The following is a 27,828-nucleotide window of genomic DNA, read 5'->3' as shown; positions in this document are numbered from 1 at the left end:
CTTTGTCATACCGTATTGGACGTTGTTCTTCTAAATTAACCTACAAGCTATATTACACCTACTGCAGACCCTAGGGTATACTCCAAGGTACAATTCAAACAGGAGGAGGAAGAAACAAGTTCACTGTGGCAAGAACCTGAAACGCCATGAAAATAAAGCACTGCACTGCCAGCTTCTACACTAAGCAGCCCTTCCTGCCTGAGAGACTGCCTATAGAAAGCTCAACAACGATTCCTTCTTCACTTAATTCAATGTGTATGAAAAAAAGAACATCTATATTCCCAGAGACAAGTAACAGTATGCAATTAGCAGATGTAAAGCGTTGGGTTTGAACGATTCCCAGTCATCTCTATGTTGTAACACATTGAATCGCAAGGCTTAATGCTGAAGGTATTAGCACGTCAACTGAAAATGGCCAGTCAAGGAAATGCTAGGGAAGAAACTTGAGATACAGGAACTTTGGTTGCTGTGAACTGAGAAATTGCCATCTAAGCAGTCACAAAGATCAGACTCAAAGTTCACAAATGAAGAACTAAGCTTAAGTTTTGTTTCCATGAGTTGTTCACCTTAACTGTAACATTAACATTTACATGAAAACAGTTGGGTGAACCGTTTTCAGCTACTTTGATTATCAAACTACATTACCAGTATTTTTGACAGATAGAACAGCTTTTCCCAGATAACATCTTACTTTTATAATCCCTAACAGAGAAACTCTATTAGGCATGGAAAGCTATCATTATTCTCATGGCTCTAAGTCTCATTTTCCTCCACCTCTAGCTTCAAAAAGAAGCTATTTTGATGAAGAAATTTCCTCTCATTTCATTTATGAAAAGCTCTTAGCAAACACTAAGATCCAGCAGGGAAAGAGCAAAATCTTTCTGAATAACATTGCCTTATGAAATCCCTTCAAAGATCCTAGTTTCTTAATGCAGCCAACACTATCCAACAATCCTCATCAGAAACGACAAATTATTTTGAAGACTGAACTCGCTTTTCCCACCTTGGCACGCAAAGGCTCAGAGCATGCCAGGTGACTGCTGCTCTGCTGTAAGCGGCCGAGCAGCTGCAGTGCAGGGCTTCGCACCAGCACATTGGGCAAGGGGACTTCCCACGACATTTGGTACAAAAGCTGTGAGCTACTCCGTGCTTTGCTTGACAAATGTCATGCTTTGGGTTCAGACTATACAGTTTCTTTTACAACATTTGAAGTGATGTTTTAGGATTCTGGGTAAAACAAGAAAATTTCAGTTTTAAAGAAACAGGACTTTTGGCCTATCTTGATGTATAATTTAATCCAGTTAGACCTAAACCTAGGGTAAAATTAATGAGGTATGGTCTGTACTAAACAACTAGGACACACTAATTGGTGGAGTTTTTTCTTTTCATTACATTCAGGTAGTAGCTAGAAAACAGAACTTGCTTTTCAATGAAATCAGAGTTCATTTATAGTCTAAATGTAGCTTTTATCAGCAAGCATGAAACAAGCACATGGAAAAAAGGGTAAATTTTGCAAACGCTTAGATAAATGAAAATGAAGAAATACTATTTTTGGTACTCAGTTCCAAGGATTAGGAAGTAGAACCATGCTACCATAGCCCTGAGACAGAATAACAGCAAAGACGACAGGGATGCCAAGCAGGCTGTGCCACGGTCATCCCATGTGGGCAGAGGTCATGCAGGAACGGTCTGCACTAACCTGGAACCAGAGCAGCCCTCGAGCTGCAGCTCCCCTCACCTAAGCCAAAACTGACCCAAGCAGCAGCATTAGAGTGCTAACATGCTCATCTCAGAGATAACTAAATACAAACTTCACCAAAGATAAATGCAGCACTTGTTAGGTAATGCTTTTGTGTAGATGCTATTATGCTCAGTGTCTCTGTCATCAAACTATCTCTATACGAACATAAGTTACTTGGCAAAAACATGAACACTGTTTCAATCAGGTAAGAAATTTTGACAAAGAAAAATAGCTTTTGATATGTGGTGTCTCTAGTGCACTCACCTTGTGAGAAACATCATTTACTGAAGGCGATGTTTCAAAAAAAGTCAACGTAATAAACAATCAAGGAATTTTATAAAGCAATCACTTGAAAACAGTATAAGCTTTAAGGTTTTGGATACTTCTTTTGCAGTCTCTACAGTTCAGATCTTTCATTTAAGGTTATAGTATTCACACTTTTCTTCAGAAAGAGAAAAAAGACCTGTTGCCATTTCTCTTGAAAATTGTTGCTATTTTGTCTAGTTATATAAAATACAATTTTATATTTACTCACTTTGTATTTTAAAAAAATCCATCTAATCTGATTTTCTAGAAGAGTAAAAGCCACTGGGAGGTCGTGCAAGGAAAAGAGATGTTTTCACAGCATCATAAAATCAAGTGAGATAAAATAAAACATGGCAACGTGGATAAAGCAATCCACTGCAATTCATGAGATGCAAATTTCTCTGCTAAACAACTCTCAAATCACTTTAGTGCAGTCTGTTTCTCAATTTTGTAATGGGGATATAGACACAGAGCTCCTTTTTCAAAACAATATGTGAAACACTCTGTAAAAACATACTTATTACTAACCTTAACAGCTTGTCAAATTGGCCTCTGACTTCACAAACACAAGTTATTTGGGAAGAGATCAAACACGAGACTCAGATCTTCAGCCCGCACTGTGCTGTGCCAATAGCTCAAATGAGATGGAAAACAGGCTTAGAGAACCAACTAGGGATTCATGTCAGGTGAATCCAGGGAAGCTGTAATGTTGGGGTGGTCCAGTGTAACACCCTCTTTGTGTCACTTCCAAAAAACGATCAGCCAAATTCAGCCACAAATCTCCCAGCTGCATGCACCGATGCTCATAGAAGCCAGGAAGCTGAACAAAAACAAACCTGGCAGAGCTCCAGTTTGACAATCACATCTTTTGCACATGAGGATGCTCTGTCAGCATATTAAGGGATTGTAGCATAATTACTTTCAAAATGGAAATTCAAGCACTGCTAAGAATAAGGATCTTGTTTTGAAAAATTCCTTTATATTTCTATTGCGATGCACGCTGGGTTGAGACGGAAAACCTTATTTACCTTGCAAAACCTGAAAGACATTCTAGCTGAGCATGCTCTGGGACCAGCATTTAGGACTCCACTCCTATACGAAAGACAGAGATTCACAAACCCATTCTCAATCCAGCAGTTCGCTGTTGGTGTGAACTTTGGCAGGAGTAACGTGCAGCCGCTCTGATCTGCTCTGCCTCACATATGTGCTCACTGAACCAAGGGGAAAAACTGGCTCTGCAGTCAGGTGATGAAAGCACTGTGTGTTTCCACATCATTGCTATTTCAAGGACTCTCTCTCCAAGCTGCAAAGCTAGTCTCTTCACTAGGCCGGCAAGGAAGTATTTCACTATTTTTACAGAGCAAAGAAGAAAAGACTGAAGAATCAATCCTGAAGCAAAGTGTTGCTGAGCATTCCTTGTGGCTTCTTCCATACCCTGATGGAATGCCTGTTCTAAGACTCAGCTGAACTTTGTCTCTCCATCTGGATTGAAAGCCTTTTGTCACTTGTGGCTAACCCCTTGCTCTGACTAGAAATTACATCTCAGATGAAAAAATTCTCCCCCAAAAAAACAGTGAAAAATCAATACATCCCATTAAAAGGGTCAACATTCTGTTGATGCAAGATTATAACATTTCTCAAAAAAACTGGAAGTCCCATCTAGCATTGGTTTACCAGTCCAGGATCTAAGAGTTCTTAAACATTCGATTAAAGCCAAATACTGTAACTCCTCCTGCATTTATTTGACCCTCATGAACAAATGTCCTTGTTTGAAAAAGCACAAAACCAGTTCAATCTCTTGAACTTGGGTTCAGCAGTAATCTTACCACATGTCTGTGTCAAGAGATTACATTTAAGCAAGCACAAACACATTGGCCATGTCACTGCTGCTTATATGGTGTTGTACCAAAGATTCACAAGAAATTTTCAGCAAAGAACAGACTAGATTAATCTCTGGTTGACACAGCAGGCTACTCATGCATAGAAAGGGACATACACATGGAGATTCATTAAAAATTACATTTTATCCCCCTCCGGTTTCCAAATGCATTTGTTAAACAGATGAGAAATGCAAACAACTGAAAATCTGAAATTCTGTTGTCCCTAACAAGAGAGAGAGAACACGATCTAGTCCTAAATCCACCATTCACCTATTCACTTTTGGAAAGTTTAAGAATAGGCAAGAAAATCTGAACTTCTTGTCGGAAGAAGACATGTGTACTGGTTATCATCACTTGCTAATTCCCACATTTCAGCCGTTTGGTAAATGCTGGCATTCAGTAATGTTGCCAAGGGCGTAACTCTTCCCTACAAAATGAGTTACGTGAGGAATCTTGTGATAAGATTATCATTCACGTACCGTTGCCACCATTGCGTAATACCAGTATCTTTAGCATGGTAATGAGCTAAGCACAAGCAGTGGGAATGCCAGGAAAATATTTACTGAGGACTCACATAGAAGACATGGACCTTATCTTCTGCTCACACAGGCACTTCTCATTTCCATTTCTGTGGCAAGGAAGCCCAGGTTCACTGCCAAATCAATTTATGACTATTACTCAGGAACTGGTCCTTTCCTTCAGTACAATGTCTCAGATAAGAACACAGTTGCATGTCCAGCTGATCAAAGGCAAAGGAATGGTAAATTCAAGGAGACGCATAAAGCACCAGGTAAGGAAAAAATCATAGAGCCGCTAGTCAAACCACATACATAGCAAGTCCATTGAAGCCACCCCTCCCTGTCCCGGCTCTCCCTGCAGAGTGGTGATAACAGCCTTCCTTCTTCCACTGCCTCTCCATCTTGCCTTAGTCAGAGCACTAATTGTCAGGCAAAGGAGCCTTTTCCAACTATGACAAAGTGCAACACAGGCTTAAACCTAAATGGAGTTTCCTTTCTAATATAATCAACAATAATATCATGGTACAGATAACACTTTCCTACAATACGATACACCTCTTCTGCTTCAAGGTGCATCAAAACTGATGAAAGTCATCTGAAATACACAGAAAAGAGCAAGTCTGCACGTTTTTGTGGATCGGCATCTCTCAGTTGCTTATTCTGTTCAGGCTTTTCATTTATCCGTCGTTTTAGAAAGTATTACACCACTCAGCATTAAGAATTTACTGCCAAGAATAGCTACCTCACTCGGAGCTCCTCATTTAACTTAAGAAGGGATTTAAGGATTACAGAAAATACATATTTTTAATAGCATTATTGTCCTGCTTGCTGCTGGAGCTTTGAAGCATCAGCAGGTCTGGCACACACGCTATTCATGCCATTCTTGAATGGTTTTGCGCTAAAATACACAACCCAACCCAGTTCAAGTATATTCCACACAAATTCCCTCAGCCTTCAGATGGCTGTGTACAGAATATCATCTATTCCAGAGAGTTAATCCACTGCTAAAACCACATTTAGAGCAGAAATGCTGTTGATCTGGAACTACAGGCTTTATGCAGATAAGCTCCTCAAAAGAGCTCCCAAAGCTTTTGCACAGTAACTTACATCAGCTACCAGGTCGGGAACACCGCTCAGACAGAAGAGCTGCAGAAACTCAAGGGACAGCTGGGCAGCAGCACTGACAACAGTTGTGAGCAATTCCACAGTCACCGTGCTCTTTGTGTGCGCCTGAGTGTGCGCATGCACCTCGGGCAGAGTCAGAGAGAAAAACCCAGGCCCTCTTGCTTTTATTTCTGATATGCCAATGAACTATCAGAGTACAGATTCTCTCCTTGCTTAAAAGCCATCACAGATAATACAAGCTATTCATGGAACGCTTTTCCTTGTCTGCTTCTGTGTCCGAAGTTTTCCGTAAAGCCTAATTTCACATCACCTCGGGTACCCTTCAGGAAAGTTAAGCCTGATAGCTGAGAGTTTAGAGGAAATCAAAAGCTTCTGCTTTCTCCCTTCCAGTGTGAGGGTTCTGCTTCAGAAAGGCACAGTGCACACAGTCATCAGTGAAGCCAAACCTTGGCACAACAGGGAGTCCGGCGTGCAGGCTTCAGCGCTCTTCTCAAGAAGCTGGTAGGCTCTCTTTAAACCCTGGCCTGCAGTCCACATGGGTTAAGTGATGCAACTGAATGAAAACATCCCTGTGCCAAACGTTAAAAGTGAATCTGTGTGGAACCGTGGTTTTGACACCCTGTCTGAACAGTCTCTGACACAAAACGCTCAGAAAGGGAACAAAGCAATGGCAACAGTATTGGAGGGTGGAGCAAAAAGTAATTAAAGTAATTTAGGGCTTCAAATTTTTTTTTTCTTTCTTTTGCTCCAAAAAAGTTCTATATTTCCTTCATTATAGCAATATATTTCATTACGATAAGGTGGCTGCTGAAGAGTTTTAAAACCTTCTCAAGGGAAATAAACATGCAGAAATTGATTCTGAAAAAAACAGAGTAATACAGAATTTTAGAAAAGACATAATAAAATCCTTCATAGCTTTGTAAATTGAAGCTGAAAAAAAGAACTGCAGCAACAGAAACTGAGCTGTATCAAATTATACACGCGTATAGATTAACACTACACAGGGGCTGACAACCCCTGCAAGTCTAACAAAAGAAATTATATTGTGGTTCTTGCTTTTGCATTAGGTCCAAGCAGGGTACAGTGGTGAAGCTGTGGTTTGTTCAGTGCATCTCTTACTTGCTAAACGTGGCACAGCAACACCGCAGTAACAAGGAGTCCTCCTACCCAGAATGCTGAAGAAGTTTAATGCCAGAAGTTTAGACTAGAGGAGAACAGTGGCATCTGATATCACTAGCTAGTGTTAAAAAGCTACAAAACGTTTGCACAGTGTAAGCAGCTCCAACTTTGGAGTTCTCCTCCACTCACAGATGCTTACAATGCCTCTGCACAGTCCTGCGGATACACTGATTCCATTCTGCATCAAGAAATGTACTGAATAAAATGTTTGCCTAGTTGTACTTCTGTATTAACACATGAACCACGAATCTTGGCAAGTACTTCACACGCACCATTTTTTTTTTGTTAACTGAATTATTACAGACAGATTTTGATGGATCTCATTCTGAAAAGCGTTTGTGCTTTTTAGCGCATTTCCAAGACAAATCACACAGGGGCCAGCAAATTCCTCAAGTACGGGATATCCCAGCAGGCCCAAGGTGAGCAGGTCATGCATGACAGCAGGCCCTCTGATGGGCTGGCAGAAGAACATAAGGCAGCCAGAGGAAGAAGCCAGGCACCGCCTGCCCACAGCTCCTGCCACGACACTACCAGGCTGAATGGAAAACAAAAATTCCGGAGTTACAGAAGAGCTAAAGCTGCAGGCAGATTTCAGAGCAAACCTATATACACACAAACATTAGATTAAGTTTGCACCTCTCAATGTTTTGAAATATAAGCTTTCTTTATGCGTGTCAATGTCATGGTCATAAATGGAAACTCCAATTAGTAACGTGCACTGTCATCATAACATACGTGCAGATGACCAGGACACAACAGCTTCAGAAAAAAACACAAGTTTATCTCAAAGGGATTTAATTCTGATGAATATGTGTATCAAGGCTGTAAAGTTATTTTATTTGAAATTTCATTAGGGTTCAATATATGCAGTTGCAGAGCAACTACTTATCTTCGGGGAAAAAAACAGCTTTTTGTGATGTTCATTAAGAAACTAGGAAATTCATTTCTAAATCAATTTTCCCAATAGGCAAGGAATCTGCAACTTCAAATTGCAGATCTCAAGCATCAACAATCTTCTTAGTACTGTTCCATCACTGTAAAACCACAGATGTGGCACTTAGGGGCATGATTTAGCGGGCAGGGTGGTGATGGTTTCATGACTGGACTAGAGGATTCTAGTGGTCTCTTCCAACCTTAACGATTCCAGGAGAACAGGCAGAAATGGATGGAACCAAGGATGCGAAGAACGGAATAAATTATAATGTTGACTGAATGAACAAAAACTATTTACTGTGGTTCTATTTCCAGTGTTTTCCTTCAAGTCCTTATCAAACCTACTTTGAACACAACAGATTTAAAAAATAAAAGATATTCCACTATTCCAAAGGTACATTTTAAATAAAGCTAAGTTGCTAATTGACTTGGTGATATTTTGCTGAAATTTAGGCTCCGCAACTCCTTCAACTAAGTGTAAGTGGGAGAACAGTTCACAAAGTTTCCAGTTCTAAAACATAATTTTGTCAAGATATATTTTTCTACTGAAGATGTCATTTTAGTCAACTATTTTAAAATGTGGAAAAAATTACAGATGTTCATAACAACCCATTCTGAAATTATGTACTGATTTTTCACCGTTCTCAAGTAGTGTTGCTGCAGCACTTTATAATGCATTAGAAATAATGCGGTATAAGGAATATCACACTTCATTTTTTTATCTACACATAAGGTGTTGGTGACCTTTTGATTGGAAATTTCCAAGTGATTGAACTGTTGAATTAGCTAGCATGACATTGTATTCTGATGACGGAAATTCCCCCTTACAATCAGCCCCCATTTTTTACGTTGTTCAAAGTCCCCGCTCTGTAACCCTTTTTGCCACTAGCCTTAATTATGGAGAACAAATAGTTCTTCCGTACCTTGTAGGCTTGCCTTTCACACAGTAGCAATGGAAGAAAACAGTGAATTTAACTGCAAGGCAACCAAAATTGCCTGTACTTTCTGCCGCCGTTTTGAATACGCTTAAGGTACTCCTGCTCATGCACCACAGGTAGTCAGACAGTCGGTCACAATACATACACCTTCTATTTACCTGTAGACTGATATTATAGATGATTCTGAGAAGTCTTGGGATCTTATTGTTTGCACTCGGCTCTCTCCCATTATCCCAGCTATTCAAATATGAAAGACAGGAAGACTCATAAGGCAAAAGAAGGCAGAAAAGATGTTATGCACAAACCATAAAGCACTCATTTTCCTTTCGGCAAACAATTCATTTTCTGTGGAATGAAAGAAATGGTCCCCTCCTACTATGCTTCTAAGAGCCATCTGAAAAGATATAAATAATCAAGGTCCCAAGTAGCTAAACTTCACGTATATGTGGCCTTAGTCATGCTTTTCAAAGACATAAACAGAGGAATAACAATGTCTGTAGAAAATGTTTAAAGGAGAGCGTAGCATTTTTTGAAACAGACAGACAGAGCTGTATGAGAATGACAGTGCGTTTGTGCTCACCTTGTGCACTTCAGCATGATGTGCACTGCTCATGACCACACTAAAGGGCTTATTTCACAGGGGCAGCTGTAGGCATAAGTGAAGCTGGAAAGCTGGGCTTTCAACTGCTGTATTTACTTGACAACTCTAAACTTTACCTATATTTTAATAGATACCCATGATGACAGCCTTTAACTAAGGAGTGTCGTGCAATTAAGAGATTGGAAAGCGAGCAGAATCAATATTTACAGATCCTATGTTAAAAACTCAAAAATTGCAAAGTAAGTCTCAAACAACTTAATACACAAATTATTTCTTAGTGGCAGACAAAATGACACAGGTTTCATCATACGGAATGCACTCAGGGACAAGCAAGTGCAACAAGGATATAGTCAACAAATTTCTGTTCTTCATTTAAGGTGGTATTGCAAAGTACCCCTTTGCACTTCCTCATCTTTATTTACCACACTTGATCTGCTACAGGCAGTTTTTTCAACCTTGAGCAAAGCTTCTTGCAGTCACATGACTTTAAAAACATTTGGGAGGGTGCCCAAAAGCAAGAAATGCAACAGAAAGCGCAGCACCAAATACAGTGAGGGGAGAAAATATTGTCTTTTCTAAAAACTGATGAAGTACTGGTATGCAAGAACATAAACAGCTGTCCCTTTCCTCAAGATTTTTATATGAGAATCTCAAGCAGATAACTGAGGAAGGGTCTTTTTGTTTTTAATTATATAAATATCTATTTACATCTGAGAACAGAACGTACCCAGAATCAAATAATTTGAACAGAAGTGACACAAGTAGTCTAACCTACCTCTGCAAATGTTTGCAGAACGCGAACAGCATGGAAGCACTAGTATTAACACAGACTTTCACTGCAGAAACTGAATACAGCTCAGCAGGTGCTTCCTAGCTTAGGAGAATCTCACAGCATCTTTCATATCTAAGGCTGAGTTTCTGTGGTACACAAAATCCCAATGTTTGTGAAACACCAGTTACACCAGTGTTTTCTCTGAGACGTGTATTTGACAGTTTCAACATTACTTTGAATGATTCTCCATAAATTTCTTCTACATCTTTATACACAGAGACCTTCCAATTCCTTTGCAACTGCTTCAGGAAACTATTCTCTGAGGCACGCCACCCTAAAACAACTTTAACAGTAGGATATGGCAAAAAACTGACTCAAAAGGAAGGAAAACAACTTCTGATGGCCATATATGAAGCAAAGAAGTTAAGTTGCAGGAGATAGGGACACTCAGTAAACAATAGTTTATCTCCAAAATATGAACCATGCAGTTAGTGTTTAAATTTAAATATATAAGAAGATTATTACTTCTAGGATATATTTTTAATACTCTATACCTCCGGATTACACAGAGCTCAGTAGGCATTATACAGTTTACTAATTCAGAATACGTGTTAATGCTATTTCAGATTCTGTACTAGCAATAGGAAGAACTAAAACGTAGCACGGATCCAAATGCATTTGTTAGTTTAAATCATAGGTGTCCAACCTTCTGGCTTGACTGGGCCAGACTGAACAAAGAGGAACTGGCTTGGGGCACATATGAATGTATAATACAGTTAATGTATACAAGTAATAAAATGTATTCTATGTTTAATGCTTTATTAAAAAAAAAAAAAAGTAGGCAATAAAAACATAAAACTTGCTGGCCAGACAGGGTGTAGCTTAAACGTTCGAGCTAAGAGAGCATTTGAAGAGGGTTTTGTCATTCAAATCTTGTAGTAAGAAGGACTTGCTTACCTTTCAAAAGGCATATGAGAACAACTGCTGCCATTACTGGAATTGCTTTTAGGGACTCCCATCAAGTAGACAGCATTAGGCTGTATTTTTCTATTTTAAAATCCTCAGGTTATATTTTACACTCATGAGAGGAACGTTATACATTCTTACAAACAGTTGTGTTTTATGCATGGGCGGTATTTACTCACAAGAAAAAGAAGACTAATTAAAGATTCTTGACTCAAGAGGCAAATACTACGTAAAGAGCAGAAATCCCAAAGTTTAATCACGGTTAAAGCGTGATTTGTCATCTTGATTAAGTTTCTTGACAGTTTCGTTTTCTGTAATGCAGTTATGATAAATCCACATTCTGTGAAAATATTTATGGAATTTAATTTACAGAAAAACGTCAAAATCTTCAGCAGAAAGGCAGTAGCAAAGCACGTTTCAAAGCTATATTACATCCATAGTGTTAAATGCAAATCTGGCAGCACCAACAACAGAAATCTCTAGGACGAGATTCAATTTAATCAGAACAGAAGTTTAGGAATAGTATCTCTAAATTCACAGAAGAGTTTTTATTAACAGTCAGGCACCTTAATAAGAGCGAGTTCAGCATTTTATCCCAATTTCTTATATTTTCCATATTTTTACTCTTGTAGTCCTTCCCATGTTTATGTCATTGTGGCTTATTTTGATCAGGCATAAACAGTTTTTTGTGCATGGATATGGATGTAAAAATATGAAAGAAGGGGTCATACTCCAGAAAGATCTTTCACATCAGTTGTATCAGTTTTGTTATTCCCCCAAATAAATGCCAAATCTCTTTCAGACTGCGCAGCTAGAGGGGAATGGGTTTAGAAACCTAAGAACATTTGGTGAGGTACGCTCTGTTCTTCCTGTAAAGCTGGCAGTTGCATAACATCTGCACCACATACAAAGCTGGTTGGTTATTATGTTGGCTTAATACATTTTCCAAATAATGTGATTGGATGAGCTGATGAGCATCAGACGAGCTAAAAGAAAAAAACTGATAAATATACATATAATTCTGAGGAAATGGTGTACAGGTTTTTTTCACCCTTAACAAAAATCCTATACAACTTCTGAGAAAAATGCTCTAAATTACTGTTTGGAACATTCAATATTTGAAACAGAGGTTATTATATAATCTCACTGCCTAAATATATCATAACCCAATTCTAATTCATGTACATACTTTGGATAACCTTTGTGGATTAGAAACTAGGTTACTGAAAGAATCTCAAAGGAGGCAAAGAAATTTTGCACAACCAAAAAAAAAGACATGAGTCCTATGTACACAGCAAATAGAGAAAACATTTTAGATTATTTTAATAATTCTGGGATTTATCCCAATGTGTGGGCAGATTTCCTTAACAGGCAGGATTAGTGTGGGGCGGTATCCTATCTTTGGGTTCTTGCTTTATTCCTGCATCTAGGGTTCCCACAATATCATGTACAGAGCGGCCAGAGCAAAGAGACCACCTGTAAGAGGCAATCTGCTGCCTTAGCAACCATTTAAAATACCTCTCTGCAGCTTCCAGAAAGCATTCTTCTATTAATTATATAAAAAAGGTAGCTAATTTTCATAAGAAAGTGACCTATTGCTCAAAACAGACCACAGTATAAAGTATTTCTCCATTTTCAGCATTTGTTTGCTACTTTACGTCCTCTTTCCTTGTTTTTCTCCTCTTTAAAAAGCAGTAGGTCAGCTTAAGTAGGCTGGAGACAAACAGGCTAAACCAAGCACCATCAGGTATAATTAAGCCTCCTATACAAGCAGAGTCAGCTTTACTCATATGATTGGAATTAAAAAAAGACTAAATGAGTTCCAAGAGAACAAAACCTTGATGTGTGCCTGACCAATCACAAACACTGGCAATGCCCTAAGTAACCTGTACTTCACCAGTGACTGTAGCAAAATATATAATCATTAAAATTATAGAACAGTAAGTCCTGAAACTACTTCTTATGCACTCATTCTTTTAAGTGTTTCTTTTGAAAAGAAATGGAGACCCAAATGAGCTATGCCCACCCACAAGGACAAAAAAGAGGCAAGAGCAACAACAGTGCCTCAATTCACACAGATGAGAATAATTGGAGCCCAGTTCAATCAGTGAAGTAAACAGAAGCAGAATGAAGGCTTTTCCATTTACACCTACAGCCTACAAATTAGTAAGCAGTCTGCTAGGATGAGCCTGCCAGAGATTGCATAATAACCTTACCCACAGTGACAATGCAGGGAACGGGCGACAAAATGGTAGCTCTATACCAGCAGGGAATTTCCCTTTCTAATTACTGAGTACTATGAAAAGCATTCTCAAGGACCAAACACTGGCTTTTGTGAAACTGGATCGGCAATCTATTTGCTATTCTCGATTTATTTTCAGATGAAAATTAACTTTTAATAGACTTTGTTTAATAATCAAAAGTAGCTACGTAGAAAAATGCAAAATATTGTCCAGCAAATATTTGGCAAAATAAATAAATTCCTGTATAAAAAGTCCAACAGTTTGCCAACAATACTGGCTTCCTGAAATATCTTGCCACATAGGTATTCAATTCTCTATACAAATAGAAAAAGTACTTAAGTGAGAAAATTCTGCTTTTCTCTATTTGGAGCATATGTTCATACACCAGCACCTCACATAGCCACGAGAAAAAGAAAAAGCAAAGTGGAAGACATTATTTCCATTTCTCTCGCTCAGTAACTGAAAAGGACAACAGAGAGCAGAGGAGAAGGGGGGACAGTTGGAGATATAATTAAAATTTTAAAAAACAACACTACCCACCTGTGAGAAATGTAATTACAAGCATTTTTTCTGTCCCTTTTAAATGATTACTGGTACATTTACACTGTGAGTGACACCCAGAAATACGCCCCTCCACAAGCACAATTCCTTGGAATAGTTAAAAGTCATTTCAGAAATCAAAGCTGCCTAACTACAGCATCAGGTCGTGCATCATTTTTAGATCTATCCCTCACTTTGTAGTGGTTGCTTACTGAGTCAAGCTCGTGAAAGTCAGTTCCAAAGCCAGCTAGGATGGAAATGCTCAAACAGCTTGAGAAGCTGCCTGACTCAGCGGTGAGACCATATCTATGAGTGCCTGTCCCCAGCAGAAGGCAAGAGCATCTCTCTCTATTAAGAAATGGCTCAGAACTAAAGGAGCAAGTCAGTGAACAAGGGAGTCAGAGATCACTGTCTCCTGCCTAGAGTGAAGCTACATCTCCTGTCTTTGTCTGCTGATCAAGATGACACTCTTGCAAAGAAACAGGGGCAATTATGTCAGAGAACAACTTAGCGGATGAGAAATCAGCAATAAAAGCATGACTCTCACTGCAGTGATGACAGCAGTCGTGTACTCCCTGCTGAATGAGATGCAGGGGGCAGGATGGAAGTAGTGTGAACAGAAAGGGTGCCAGGGAGCAGACAGAACTGAGCACTAGTCTCACTGCTGGGATGGCTCACTGGGAATATGCCTCTGGAAGCCTTTCAGAAATTAGTTAGATAGAGAATGAACACTGAGAACCTCTCTGACAGGACTTGACACTAATGGAAATAAATACCTTTCAGGTGATCATTAGCAAAGTTCAAGGGGACATCAAACAGTTGGAGAGATTCAGGATGCGGGGTAACAGACCAGGAGAAATTCTGATGTGAACATTCCTCCAAAAGCATTCTTCTTTGTAAGTACTCTCAATCACAGATATCTTTAAAATCTCAGCCTCCACAGACCAGAGAGGAAAAAGGTCGCTTCACCCTGAAGCAATCCAGCATTGTGCTGGAAAAAAACTGGATGAGAAACTCCCAGAGTCCTGGAACAGTAGATCTGGAAAACTGATGTTATATAGCTTTTTGGTCTTGGCTTCCAAATAGTCTCAACCTATGCAAGGAAAGGAGACACCCTAAGGACGCATTCTGGCCTTACGTTAAAGTTCTTAAAGAAAAGAAGCCAAAGAAAAATCAAGCATCCTCATCAGAAACGTCTAAAGAGTCTCTTGAGTAAAACATCTGATGTGTTTAAAATGAGAAGGTAGATTTTTTTTTTTTTTAATTTTACGAGTCCTTGCCTATCGTTCCAAGGACATCATTGTAAATATTTGCTCATGACTGCATGAAGTGAAATAACTAAAGACATCTATGAAGGTATATTAGGATAAAGCACTGAAAAACAGATGTGGTGAATGTACCAGAATCAAAATATATGGTCATTTCCTTTCACAGACCTTGCATCACTGTGGCTGTAAGACGAAACGGCAATATTGTCCATCACCACTTGGATTTTATGTCCTACAGTACACGGAAAGGCATTCAGGGACACAGTCTACATCACTCTGATGTAGAGTAAATACACTGTGATCAGATGACTAATGATCCTGGGTTGTTAGGTCATGAGAAAGAGCTATCACAGTAGAGAAAATAATCAATTACAACAATTCAGGACAGCAATGGAAGTTGAAACAGTATCCCTCTGCAAACAGTGAGAGACTTCTCCCAACATCAGAAAGAGAACAGTTGCAAATGAGGAAGAAAACTGTCAGGGTAGATTGCATCTAGGTCTGAGAAGAGCACACATGCGGGCTGGAATAATGAAAGCTAAATATAATGTCACTTTGGTAATGTAAAATTACCTTCTGAATTCACAAAGCAATTCTCAAGACAAATGGCACAGCCAAGTAAATTCAGTCTGGTTGCAATGAATTCAGCAAATAGGTGCGATGAGAACCAACTTTCCTCGTAACTGTGAAGCCTGGAGAACTGGAGATCTCTAATATTGTCCAAAGATTAGCTGAAGGATTTTCTCTCTAACAGCCGTTCATAAATCAGTCCAACAGACAGAAATTCCTAAACTTAGACAGGCTGTTGCAATTCTAAGCCACTAGAATCTCTGAAGGCACTCAAAACTATTAATTAAGGGAGGAAAAAAAATCCAAACAAAAAACACCCACCGTTTAAATTTAACTGGGAGACTTTCTACTGATGTATGTGTTCCTTCCTCAAAACTCCAGAGGTCTGAAAGCAGGATTTTCTTAAAATAGTGGAAAAGTCCATACAGCCTGAATAAACAGTCAAGTTGAGCCCCAGACTCTACCATCATCTCCATCCCCACTCCTTCCAAAAGCACAATACAAGAGAAGACTCATGTACATACATACATTTATACTTCTACAGTCCAGTCACTGCAGCCAGGTAGCTGGCAGAGCTCTCTTGGAGAGAAGCATCAGAATGAGCACATTTCATCAGAATAACTTTGCTTTTTAAAACACTGTCTTATAATGGGGGTAGCATGATTGTCCAGATCTCCAGATCCATAGGGAATACCTGTAACCCGATGTCAAGTGGAAGCGCCATAAACAGACACTTGCTCTAAGGTCCTGCTGATTGAAACTGACACACTAAAGGTTTTCTGATGCTGGAGAATGGTAAATAGATCAGAGGTAATTCTCAGAGCATTAAAGAAAGATAAGAGCGAAGGAGAGAACACATCACGATATAGTTCACCAGAACTACGATGAATGTGAAGTAATTGGTGAGAGCCCTAGATTAAGCTGGTAAATAATGAGACCAAAAGGGAAATCTAGGAAGGAAAGCCTGATGGCAACATTAGGAGTGAAGAAAGAGATGCTGAACAAAAGTTTCAATAAAGCCAGAGCCTAAGTACAGGTAGAGCTATAAACCATGACATTTATCCCATGTAAAGCTATTGCCACAAAGTTAAATGTCTCAAGTGCAGAGAAATCACTATCTAAAGAAAGACTAACACTGGAATAACAATGTACTAGGTAAACTACTTGGGATGGAAGAAAGTGATACTTAATACATATTCCTTTAAAGGCACTGAGATGGTTATGTTCTCTTAACAATGCTTAAAGTGGAAGAACATACAGCATCCACTGACTGACAAGAGAGAACTGCACTCCCAGAACTGGACTTTGGCTCTGAATTGCAAATGCAAAACTGTGTCTGGAAGGCAGATCTGCACTGAGAACTCCTGCAAGGTGTTAAGTGGCCCCAAGAGGCCCAGAATGTCCCTCCCAACGACGATGTGCATGAAGAGCAGGCTAGAGCCTATAAGGCAGAAAAGGACAGTGTTTCCAGAGCAATTTCTGCTCTACACATCTTCCCACGTAAACTGGAGCTGCCAAGTTCAATTATCTGATGAGTCCATTCAGGAACCTTTGGGGACCGGAAAGCGTTGCAGTTTAGAGCTAATCTAAGGAACAGAATAATCTAGATATTCTTTTTCCAGGAGATTTAGACAGGCAACTCTGATACATTACTTTGGTGCAGTCTGGCACTGCAGAGGTAGACTGTGTACAACTGGCAGACTGCAAGGCAGGTGTCAACGGTTTACAGGCGTTAGGCCCGATTCCGTGACAAAGGGGACGGGGGACCCAAGGGCCCACGTCCCGGGAAAAGGGAAAAGGGGAAAAGGGTAGGGAGATGGCCCTGAGAGCAAAGAACAGCGGCAACAATCTGAGGAGAAACAAACTAATTTACTAAATAAAATATCGGAATGCAAAACAACACACTATAATACAATATAATTACAATTTAAGCTGATAAATCCAACACAGAGAGAGAGAATGTCCCAAAGTCAAGGTAGGCCTTACTCTACTACCGACGATAAGACGGCTGGAGAGCGAGGTGCTGCCAAGACGAGAGACGGCGGAAAAAGGGACGAGGTCTCGTGATCTGCAAGTTTTTATACTGCGAGCTTCTATCTTTTCCCTCCGGCTGGAAATGGTAACAGAGGAGCAAAGTACCGTGGGGACTGTAGTAGTCCTTCTCTTCTGAGAACTAGGTATGTCCACTACATGATGTTATGATGTGGAATACCAATAACCGAAAATCACAAAACCATGACAGCAGGGCATAAGTTAGACTTGAGACAACATACTTCTGATAAGCCTTGGATCTGAAAAAAAGTCTGGAGTTTTAGCTGACATATCTCAAGATGCACATTTCCTGATTTTGGTATAGGGTTGTTTTTTTTCCTGGGGAGCAGGTAGGCGTGGTTTTTTTGTGAGTGTTTTTCTTGAAAGCACAACTTGAAACATCAACAAATGGAATATTTATTTAGGCATAGCCCTTTCCTAAAAAAATATAAGCTCTTACTGTGACACAATCACCATTTGAAGTTACTTTCAAGGAAGAGCACTATCTCACCAAGCAAAAAGAAAAAATGAGAAAAAAATATGGAAACAGAATAAGTAAGATTACATTAAACAATGAAATAAAACTAAAAATGACATGTCTGGAAGCTAGGTTATCTTTCCCACAGCCAAGCAAAGAGACGGGAAGAGGGCAAAAAAAGGAGAGGAAGCAAAGAAAAAAAATGAAGAGAAACTAAAGCCAAAAAAATAGAAAGTAATAATTTAAAGGTTTAAAGGTGATCGTAGAGACACAGAAAAATAACCCTTATGAAGAACAGTCCAGTATAGTTAAAATAGAGCTGTCTGAGGGAAGTCAGGCACTGCCTTCCATCAGCATGAGCAAGCCCTATATTAAAGGCAGGACTGGGAAGAGGTCTTCTGGTTTGCATGCTCAAGATAGGAATATTTAGCAATATTTAGGCACACTTTCAGACATGAATTCATCGGTTATAGACTTAACTCAGATTGATATGCCTACATGGAAGAACGTACACTACAGACTGCATACAACTGCTCTGTACGTACTGGCAACTGAGTAGTGCTGTCAGTGTTAGCATCAGTGTTCGTAACTCCAGTTATTGCAATGCATTGCTACAAATAAGAGTAAATGTATCCAGGCAAGCCTTGAAAACCTCCAGGGATGGAGATCACATCATCTCTGAGCAATCTGTGGTACTGCCTAACTATCATCACAGAGAAAAGGTTTATCTTTATATCCAGTCCTACTCTGCCTTGTTTCAGCTTGCACCTGTTGCCTCTCATCCTCCCAGCATCCACAGTATAAGGGCTCATATAAATCCCAGCAAGCTTTCAGAAGAAAGTCTCTTTTCCTATTAAGCAATAACCAGGAAGCTACAGGAAAACATTCTGAGTTGACATTAAGCAAGCTGTCAACCAAAAAGAAGGACCTAGGCTAAGAAATGAAACCCATTTCTGACCAGCAGCAAACTAAGTTATGTTCTGAGCAAGCACAGTTCAGTATTTTTCCTCTCAATAAATGTTAGCTTGTACTTCAAGCATCCACTGTAGTGAAACACATAGTATTTACAGATTTCTTAAATTTTCTTTTTTTTTGGCTGTGACTTTGTATGGCTTCAGTAATTAATTCTAAAAGACATGGCAACTACACATACAATGATTTGAAGGAATTCCCATTGGGTAACAAGCTGGTATATAGTATAAGCAAAAAAATGGGTGAAGATTAAAAAAAAAAATTGCCTCATTTAAAAACCAAGCTCAAACAAGAAGAAACAAAATAAAAGTAAATTAAGGGTCAAAAAAAAGATTTGACTGGAATCTAATTTGCTTTTTCTACAGTGTCATCGGCAGCAAATAATATCTACCACAGAGCTGTTCCCCTTCTGCAAGTTCCCAGCTCTCATCACTCCTGTTTTATACAATAATGTTTTACTGTCTGAAGCAATACAATTTTTAACCAAAACCTTGCCAGTAAGCAGTTCAGGTCTACTTCTTCCAGCGTACTGGAGATTTTTGTACGTAATCTCATTCCAAGTGTTTGTTCACATTTCCAATCACTAGAACTTGTTGTGGCAGATCCATTTCATTTTTTAAGCTCATGTTTAATCCTTGAGTATCATGATTTGGAAGTCAGGGAGCTCTAGAAAACATGTGGAAGTTTTCACCACGGACAATCAATTCCGTCCTAAACAAAATGGGAACTTTTTCTACCATTGAATTTCTTTATCTAGAATATTTCTTTATCTAGAATAATGTGCACAGTGATTCTTGTACAACAGTTCCAAGGCAAGACTGGATTTAGCGGAAATTCAGGAATACACTGGCAAATGCAAAACACCAGGAGATAAATACAAGGTTGAATTTTTCAGACTCAAAATTCATCTCTCCCTTCTCAGTTTCCAAATCGTATACCTGGCAGATCCCCATTCTCTCATCTTTAACGTGTCTGTAATAGCATTGGATCATGAATTTAATGACTGTGTACAGCTGTTTCACACTGATTTATCTCCCGCTGATGACAGAACTACTGATCAAAACTTCGGAAAGAGAATTTTCATTTAGGGGTTTGGATGCAACTGCACACACACTCTTTTTGGGAGTGGAGCAGTACAGCACCTGTCTCTCTCTGGAAAGCCAACGCACACAGCTTTGTATTCCCCTCTGATAAATGTAAGCTAGCTACACATGCTGTAGCCATGTAATTAATAGGTTTAAAGCTGCAAGGAAATAAATATGTCCATCCTTTTCTTACGTCCTCTCACTTCATCTTTCACTTGAGGATTAAATTTCCTACCTGTAAATTCTCAGCCTTCCTCCATGAAAACCTTGAAAAGTTTGAAATTTTAACTAGAGGGGAACATTACATTTTCATTCACTGCTGTAAGGAAGCTTTACTAAGAAACTTAAACTACATGGTTTTTCTATGAACTCAAAATCAATATCACATAATTTGCAAACTACTGGATGACTGAATATTTCACAGCAAATCAGAGTAAAAATTCATTATTTCTATATGCTTATAGGCAGTAAGATGACTGACTCTGGTCCAGCAATAAGATGCTGGGAAAGGGCAGGTACAGAATGCAAACAGGAGCAAAACACCAGCAAAGTCCTGAACAAAACTACACCATTCCATCCATCACAGAATAAGCCATTTACTTTTTGCCTGATACAGTCATACATGGATATAAGATTTTTAAAAAAGAAACAAACATAGTTAATAAAAAGCTTGATAAATAATATAAGTCATTTAAAAATATGTATATATAAACTAACAGAATATAAATACAAGAGCTAATTAATCTTGACACATGGCCAAAAGCTTTTTAAGACTATTCTTTTCAAAATGCAGTATATCAACGGCTTAAAAAGATGCATGAGTCCTGCAAAATGCAGAAACATAGCAAACCAAGGACATGCTTTTCTAAGAGCTTCCTAAAAATACCTTTTAATCTAAAAGCTTTGGTAGACCCATCAGTCAGCAAGGCAGCATCAAAAGAAATGACCAACATTCAGCAAACAAAGGCAATGTCTGGGGCAGTTTCAGAATAAATCTAGAGAAGGATAACTTAGGACAAAGAACCACTAGCCTTACTTCTCTACCACTACTCCAGGTTTCCTTACATATTTTCTGCTTTAGCAGACATCTAATTATTATAAATGTCACATTTTTTTTTTTTAACAAAACCTTCAGTCTTTCTCCTGTTCTTACATTGGTTTTTCACTACTAGGTGGTAAACGTAAGTGACCTAAACTAAGAACTTCTTGATTCACTCTAAAGCAAAGCAAGTGAAACCCACTTGTTTTCTTAGAAGAGTAAAAGGATAGCTTCAGGTACCCTACTGTGATGGAACGTTCAGTAGTAAAATACCACAAAAAGCAGCAGACATAGCATAAGAATCTAAAGGCTGATTATGCCAGAACAAGACAGAGAAATGTCTAGTTTTGAGTTTCAATGAATCGGTTTATGATCATGAGAAAAGCATGTCACATTTGCACACAACATCATACTGATCATTTCATTATTTAACAAGTATTTATAAACCTTCTAAGTAGCAACAAACTTTGGAAGAATGCTGAGCGCATCAGTGGATAGCACTGTAGTAGAATTTTCTTGATAAATTGAAGATGTAGTCAACATGAAATTTGGCAAGACAAATACAAAGATCCACACTTAGAAGGAACAAAATGGATAGGCATAAATGATGAATAACTATGGAGGCAGAAGTAGGTGCAAGAAAGGGTGTAGGAATTCATTATGGACCTCCTGTACAATACCACAGTGGTCCCACAGTGCGGGCAAGTTGTGTACACTTAGAGAACTTGGCATGAAGAGAAGAGAATTATGATATTCTAAAGGAATTATGATATTCTAAAGGAATACTGTATGCTGAGGGCCCAACTGCCTACTATGTACAGTTGTGGGCAATACAAATCAGACTGAACTTGCAACTTGAAAACAGAAAAGGCAAAATTGAATAAAGACACTCAACAAGGCAAAATATGGTAATTTTAATAAAACACAAGTAGAAAGTGTAAGGAATTGGAGACAGATTAAGAGAAACTTCAAAGTAACAGTCTCAAAATATCAAGGAAGTTCTTAATTCTGGAGGACTACCTGGTAAGAGAAAAATCTAACCACTATTAGAAAAGACTCAGTTTAGACATTAGGAAAAAGCTTTATATAATTTTTCTTGAATTTTTCATAAAATATAATATATCGAAGGGTTTGAACACTTGAAGAGATTATGAATGCTTTGTTGCTGTTGAACGCTTCTAGAAAATATTCAGAAAACATCCCCCAAGGATTTCCTTGGGGCATTTATTCTTCCTTTGAGAAAGTAGATGGATGAGATGAGATTCAGGACTAAATTTCTATTGATCTATGTTATTTACCAAACTAAATCTATTACACTGCATATACACGTTGACTAAAGCGGCCTGTATAGATATTGTTCTATAGCCTATCAGAGTTGGATTGTTGCCCTCATATGCCTTCAAATGGCCTTCAAACAATTTGCAGACCGTTGCTCATCATTACAAAGGGTCAGCACTCCGCACGACGACAGTTGGGAACAACTCTTGTAAAGAGACCAGTGGGACGTGGCATCCCAAGCTTTCAGAGTGCCACACTGCACCCATTAGCTGTACAATTATCACTGGCATAAGTAAAGGCCATGTTATTACATCCTCTTCCTTCTACAGCTGAATTTGGCATCTTTAACTCCCCAGTTATATTTAATGTAATGCATGTTTGTGGGAAATAATGTTATTCATGTTAAGCACAAATTGTGCCCAGGGTGCACTACAAGAACAAAGAAAAAGAGTTTGGCCGCATTAGTAAAGAACCAGTAGTAACACAACAGATCTAAAATCCTAATTTTCTCAGTGAAAAACAGATTTAGAATAATGGAGTGCAAACCACACTTCTGTGATGGTCTCTACTCTGTGACAAGTACAAAAGTAACAAAAAAAAGTTCAGGAGAAAATACCTGTCCAACCAAGAATTTTAACAGCTGAGCTATTTACAGGATCAAGACCCAGCAGCTTAATGATTAATGAAGACTGACCATACCTGCTGACTTGCAGTCAAGGCAAAAGTAAATGAGCCATGAGAAGGCTGTAAGAGAGCAAAGCTCCTGCTGGGTAAACTCACGGCAGGCCATCACAGCACATTCATCCTTCACAAGGGGCTGCTGACCAAAACCTACTGCAGCACAACTGTGACCCCAAAACCCATGTGTATAACTTGAGCGTATAATGACTTTATCAGCTGCTGGGATGCTAGTCCTTACTCAACACCTTCCTGCTCGAGCACATGCTCTTCTATTTTGAAGCATTACACATGTTGCTCAGTTCAACCTTTAAACCAGAAGGCACAACCCCATGAGGTCTTCACCTGAGCACAGCGCTGGTTCAGGTTTTGTCCACAGATGTCAGTATAACCCATCTCTCATGATGGCAAAGTGGTACCGACAGGCTTGAAAATAAGGTAGTTTATGCTCTCCAAGGGAAAAAAAAATGTCTTGTTTGTCAACCTTAAGTTCCTTCTCTCCTGGCTACATTACAAAGACTTGCTAATAACAGTGAAGCACTTTGCTTCATGCAGTGCATTTTATGTTCTTTGCATGTTGTGATTATTATTTGAACAGTAAATATCTCCTCACAGTGAGAAAGGTTTATGTCAGTAGTCCACAAGTAGCATCTACTCTTTTGCCACTATTTAGCAATTTTCTCTGAGTTCTGTTCCATTAGCTCATTCATTGGATAGCATATTCTGCATTGGAGCACTGGAATACATAACTGCAAGTGGCAAGTGTGTGGCTGTACACAGTTATTTTCTTATTCTGCAAAGTTACTTTGAAATTATTAGGATCTTCACATTGCAATGCAAACAGCGCAAGCCTTAGTAATAAACTTCCCTTCTTCTCCTCTAGTTACTAGCAGGTAGCCACGTTACAAGAAATACCAGTATTTAACAATAACACATAAGCACTCATGGGATAATTAAATAAAAATCTTAAATCTGTATGAACACAAGCAGAACTGGCAAGCTCTGAATGAGCTTCAGTTAATTGTGCCGATGTGGGATGAGCACGACGAGTACTGCTTGCACCACAGAAATACAAATATAGTTATGCATAAAATTTGAAGCTCTACCTGGCAATTAGAATACAGACTTCAGATTGTAATTGATACAACAAAGCTAATTCAACAATCTTTCCTCTACAGAGATCCAGACCTTTTATTTTTTGTGTGTAGAATTTCCGTTTGTTTCCCACTCTATACTCCAGCAAAGCTCAGTGAGTTTCTCCCTTTAAGTCAGATATACATCTGGCCATAAGGAACAAACTCCAGCCAAGTCTTTCCCATTAGCCATGCTACAGAGACATTAGCAACTAAAACAGAGAAACTACTGGTGACAAGTTCATTTTAAAACTCATGAAGCAGACCATTTCTATTTCTTAACATCAGACGAGCCTTGAACGTTAGTTTACTTTTTCAAGAAAAATCCATGTTAAACAGATTTTTCTGAAATACTATTAGGAATATGTTTAATTTCAAGGAAAGTAGAGTTATTCCAACATCAACTATCTTCCCATTTATTCCAGATTTTCTTAGAAAATGTATGAAAACTACAAAGAGGCCTCAAGGCAAACTGGGCAAGGAAAAAAACTCAAATATGTATTGAGTTTGCACATTATATTTGCTATAAATAAAAAACAATACAATTTAAGAAAAGACAGTAGGATGAAGGTCATTTCTGCCCCTGATAGCTCCAAGTAAAAACTTTTGAGTATTTCTCTTGAAAACATAGCGATGCTTCCTAGTGGCAAGTGATGTACTTTGTCTATAAATCATCATTAAAATTAATATCAGTACAATTACCCATCCCGTAAACTATAATCAGTATAAATTTGGAAAGACATGCAGCAAACGATATCTCATTTGAGAATTTTGGGCAACAATAAACCTACCTAATTTGTATCAGTTTGCATAACCACGATGTGCAGTCTCAATTTCCAGAATTCTTCTCGTGCAATATGATTTTGAAGTAGCTTTAAATGCTATTTTGTGAATCATCACTCTGGATTCTGATTCTTTTGATAACGATAAACAACATGCTGAATATGTTCATTAAGTAAAGTACTACTAAGCATCAGTAAAACAGCAGAACCTAATTTATGACTGATAAAACAGTCATTACAGCTGTGGCAAGCACAATTCTCCAAAGAGTAATCTACATCTGAATGGACAAGAATCTCTAGGCAAGGAATACAAAAAGCAAACCATGAATAAAGCAAATTACATATTCACTTTGGATAACAAATTCAGGTGTCTTAGGCTCTAGTTCTAATAATTAATGTACATGTTCAACTACAAAAAAAAAACATGGGAAAGAAAGGTGAAGAAAAAATATCAAAGCCTTGACCTCATAAAGTGATTGTATGGCATATAAAGCACATCATACTGTTCTCATGTCAGCATCCACAAATATTTATGCTTACTTCCGCACACTCTTCATCCTCCTGTGCAAGTAATAGCTCCCTTGGAATGCAGCATAAAGTGAAACAGACTGCTAGAGGGAAAGATCTCTCACCTGAAATGTTCCCGCATGGTCTTCTTCTTTATCACCTTCTTTTCCTTCCTTCAGAGCAATCAGTGTGAATCCTCGAAAGTACGCAGGAGTGGCAGCAGAAAGCGTCACTGACATATAAGAAACAGAGAAAGCACACTATTAATTGTGAAATCAGTTGCGTGCGTGTCATTTCACAATTCAGCGTGAAACATGTCTGAGTTAAGTTGCTATTAACAAAAGCTAGAGCACTAACAACATGGAGCAGAGCCAGCCAGAATACAAAAATGTTCAGTCCAAGTTTCCACGTAAACTGAAAAGCACTTCCAGAATACTGATGTGACATGTCTCAGCTATTTTTTTATGCCCCTTTTTTTTCCTAAATGAGCAGCTTATCAGCTCAGCTCTACAGGAGGTTGCTTGGCAGTGTTGTTGCTGGGGATTTTTTTTTGTTGTTTTGTTTAGTTTTATGTGAAGGAACGTCTCCTGAAACATTTGGCTTCAGCTTTTGTCCTGCTCTGAGCCTAGACAAGGATGTTAGGCATTAGAGCACAGAAAGCATCTGACCACAAAGCAGTCTGACCACACACCACCCACCCCAGCCCAGCTAGACTCAGCGTGGCGACCCAGCCCATGGAGGTGCTAGCTCTACAACTAGCCTTCCTCTTCCTTATCTCAGGGCAGAACCAGACATAAAGTTAAACTCCTGGGTTAAGCTATGATTGTGCTGCCAGCTTGGGTACCCAAAGCATCCTACACATCAGCAAAACACCTTTCTCCACACTCCAATCCTCCACTTGCCACCAGCACCTAAGTATCATCCAGGAGACCCTACCTGAGTTATATGTCAGCTATGGCTCGTCTGAATGCTATAAAGAAAAGGGGATTGGGGAAGAGTTTTGAGGAAGGTCTTCGGGGGCATTTTAAAATTACTGAACTTCTCTCAACACCTTATAGGAATCTTAGTCTGAAACAGAGATAAAGTTTTAGGGGAAAACTCTGTTTGAATTAAAGGAAAATGGTCAGAAAATCTGACTACAAATACTTCTAACTTTTACTTCAAGCACGATGCGGACAGCATTGCTTGCAGTATGCTATTGTCATTCTCTAACCCTGACTGGCACAATAAAAACTGAAGACCACCCACAGCTTTCACAAGCAAACCACAAGTGCCCACGCTGCTTTACAGAAGAGCATTCACGAGAGAGTGCCTCGCACACAAAGAGGGCGAGGAGTCCAAACACCATTCAGAGTTCACATGGAATAGATGGACACCTTTTTGATCAAGAAATTAAACAGCAGAAAAATATAAAATAGGATATTTGGAGGTTTCTAGCATTAAGTAGATATATCTGGGTCAAGACCCCATGCTGTTTGTACAAAGACATACAGCTTTTCTGACCACCTGTGAAGAATGGCTTTGAGAGATGTACAACAGGTTAAAAATTGCAAGGGCCATGTTGAGACCAATGAGCGTTCTTGCTTGATTTGCAAACATCTGTAGGAATACGAAGTGCTGATGGGCATAACAGTGAGCCCCCCAGCTCTCACAATTTCCTGTTCCTTTTTCTGTTCGTTCCATGAAGTCTTATTATGAGGTTAAACATCATCATCTCTTAGGAAGAAGAAACATCATGCATACAGGAAATGAGTGGCACCATAATAAGACTAAAGTTTCCGATTACATTTCTAAACATTGCTTCCCTCTACTAATGCATAATTTGCCCCCAATTTAGCATTATTAGCCCAGCTTTGCACACATTTGCATCGCCATCTAAATGAAAATCCACAGCCAGACGCAGTAACAGAAGAGCACCGCTGCACTCAGTGAGGATCAACCCACCGCACTCACTTGGACGCTGGTTCTTAGAAACTAATTGCCATGAAGGTCTTTTACATGCAACAATTTTTTCCATATTTTACATGCAATTCAAAAGTCTGAATCACTATGAGTAAAAGGTTACAGCAGAAATACTTAAATGCTTATACAAGGAAACAGAGAATCCAGCTGTGAATTGACTCAACAGTTTTCACCATCTTCCTCACAACTTCACAGCTCAGACCAAGCAGTTTCCAAAATCCTACTCAAAACATCTACCTATAAAACAGAAGACACTAAAACACTGTAAAAACCATGAGCAAAAAAAAAAAAAAAAAAAAAAAA

The 27,828-nt window shown here is 38.9% G+C and overlaps 1 protein-coding gene across 1 annotated transcript in view; it reads right to left on the bottom strand.

Moving 5' to 3' along the window:
• Positions 1–27,828, bottom strand: part of SPON1 (spondin 1) — a 177,116-nt gene that overhangs the window by 144,805 nt on the left and 4,483 nt on the right. The window contains exon 2 of the mRNA XM_021401755.1: positions 25,689–25,795. Coding sequence (XP_021257430.1) covers positions 25,689–25,795 — 107 coding nt within the window. The remainder of the gene's footprint in view (positions 1–25,688; positions 25,796–27,828) is intronic.

This window comes from Numida meleagris, chromosome 6 (assembly GCF_002078875.1).
Source record: "Numida meleagris isolate 19003 breed g44 Domestic line chromosome 6, NumMel1.0, whole genome shotgun sequence".
In the NCBI taxonomy this organism is placed as follows: domain Eukaryota; kingdom Metazoa; phylum Chordata; class Aves; order Galliformes; family Numididae; genus Numida; species Numida meleagris.
The sequence above is the reverse complement of the archived record's forward strand: the minus strand, read 5'-3'. Positions and strand labels throughout refer to the sequence as shown.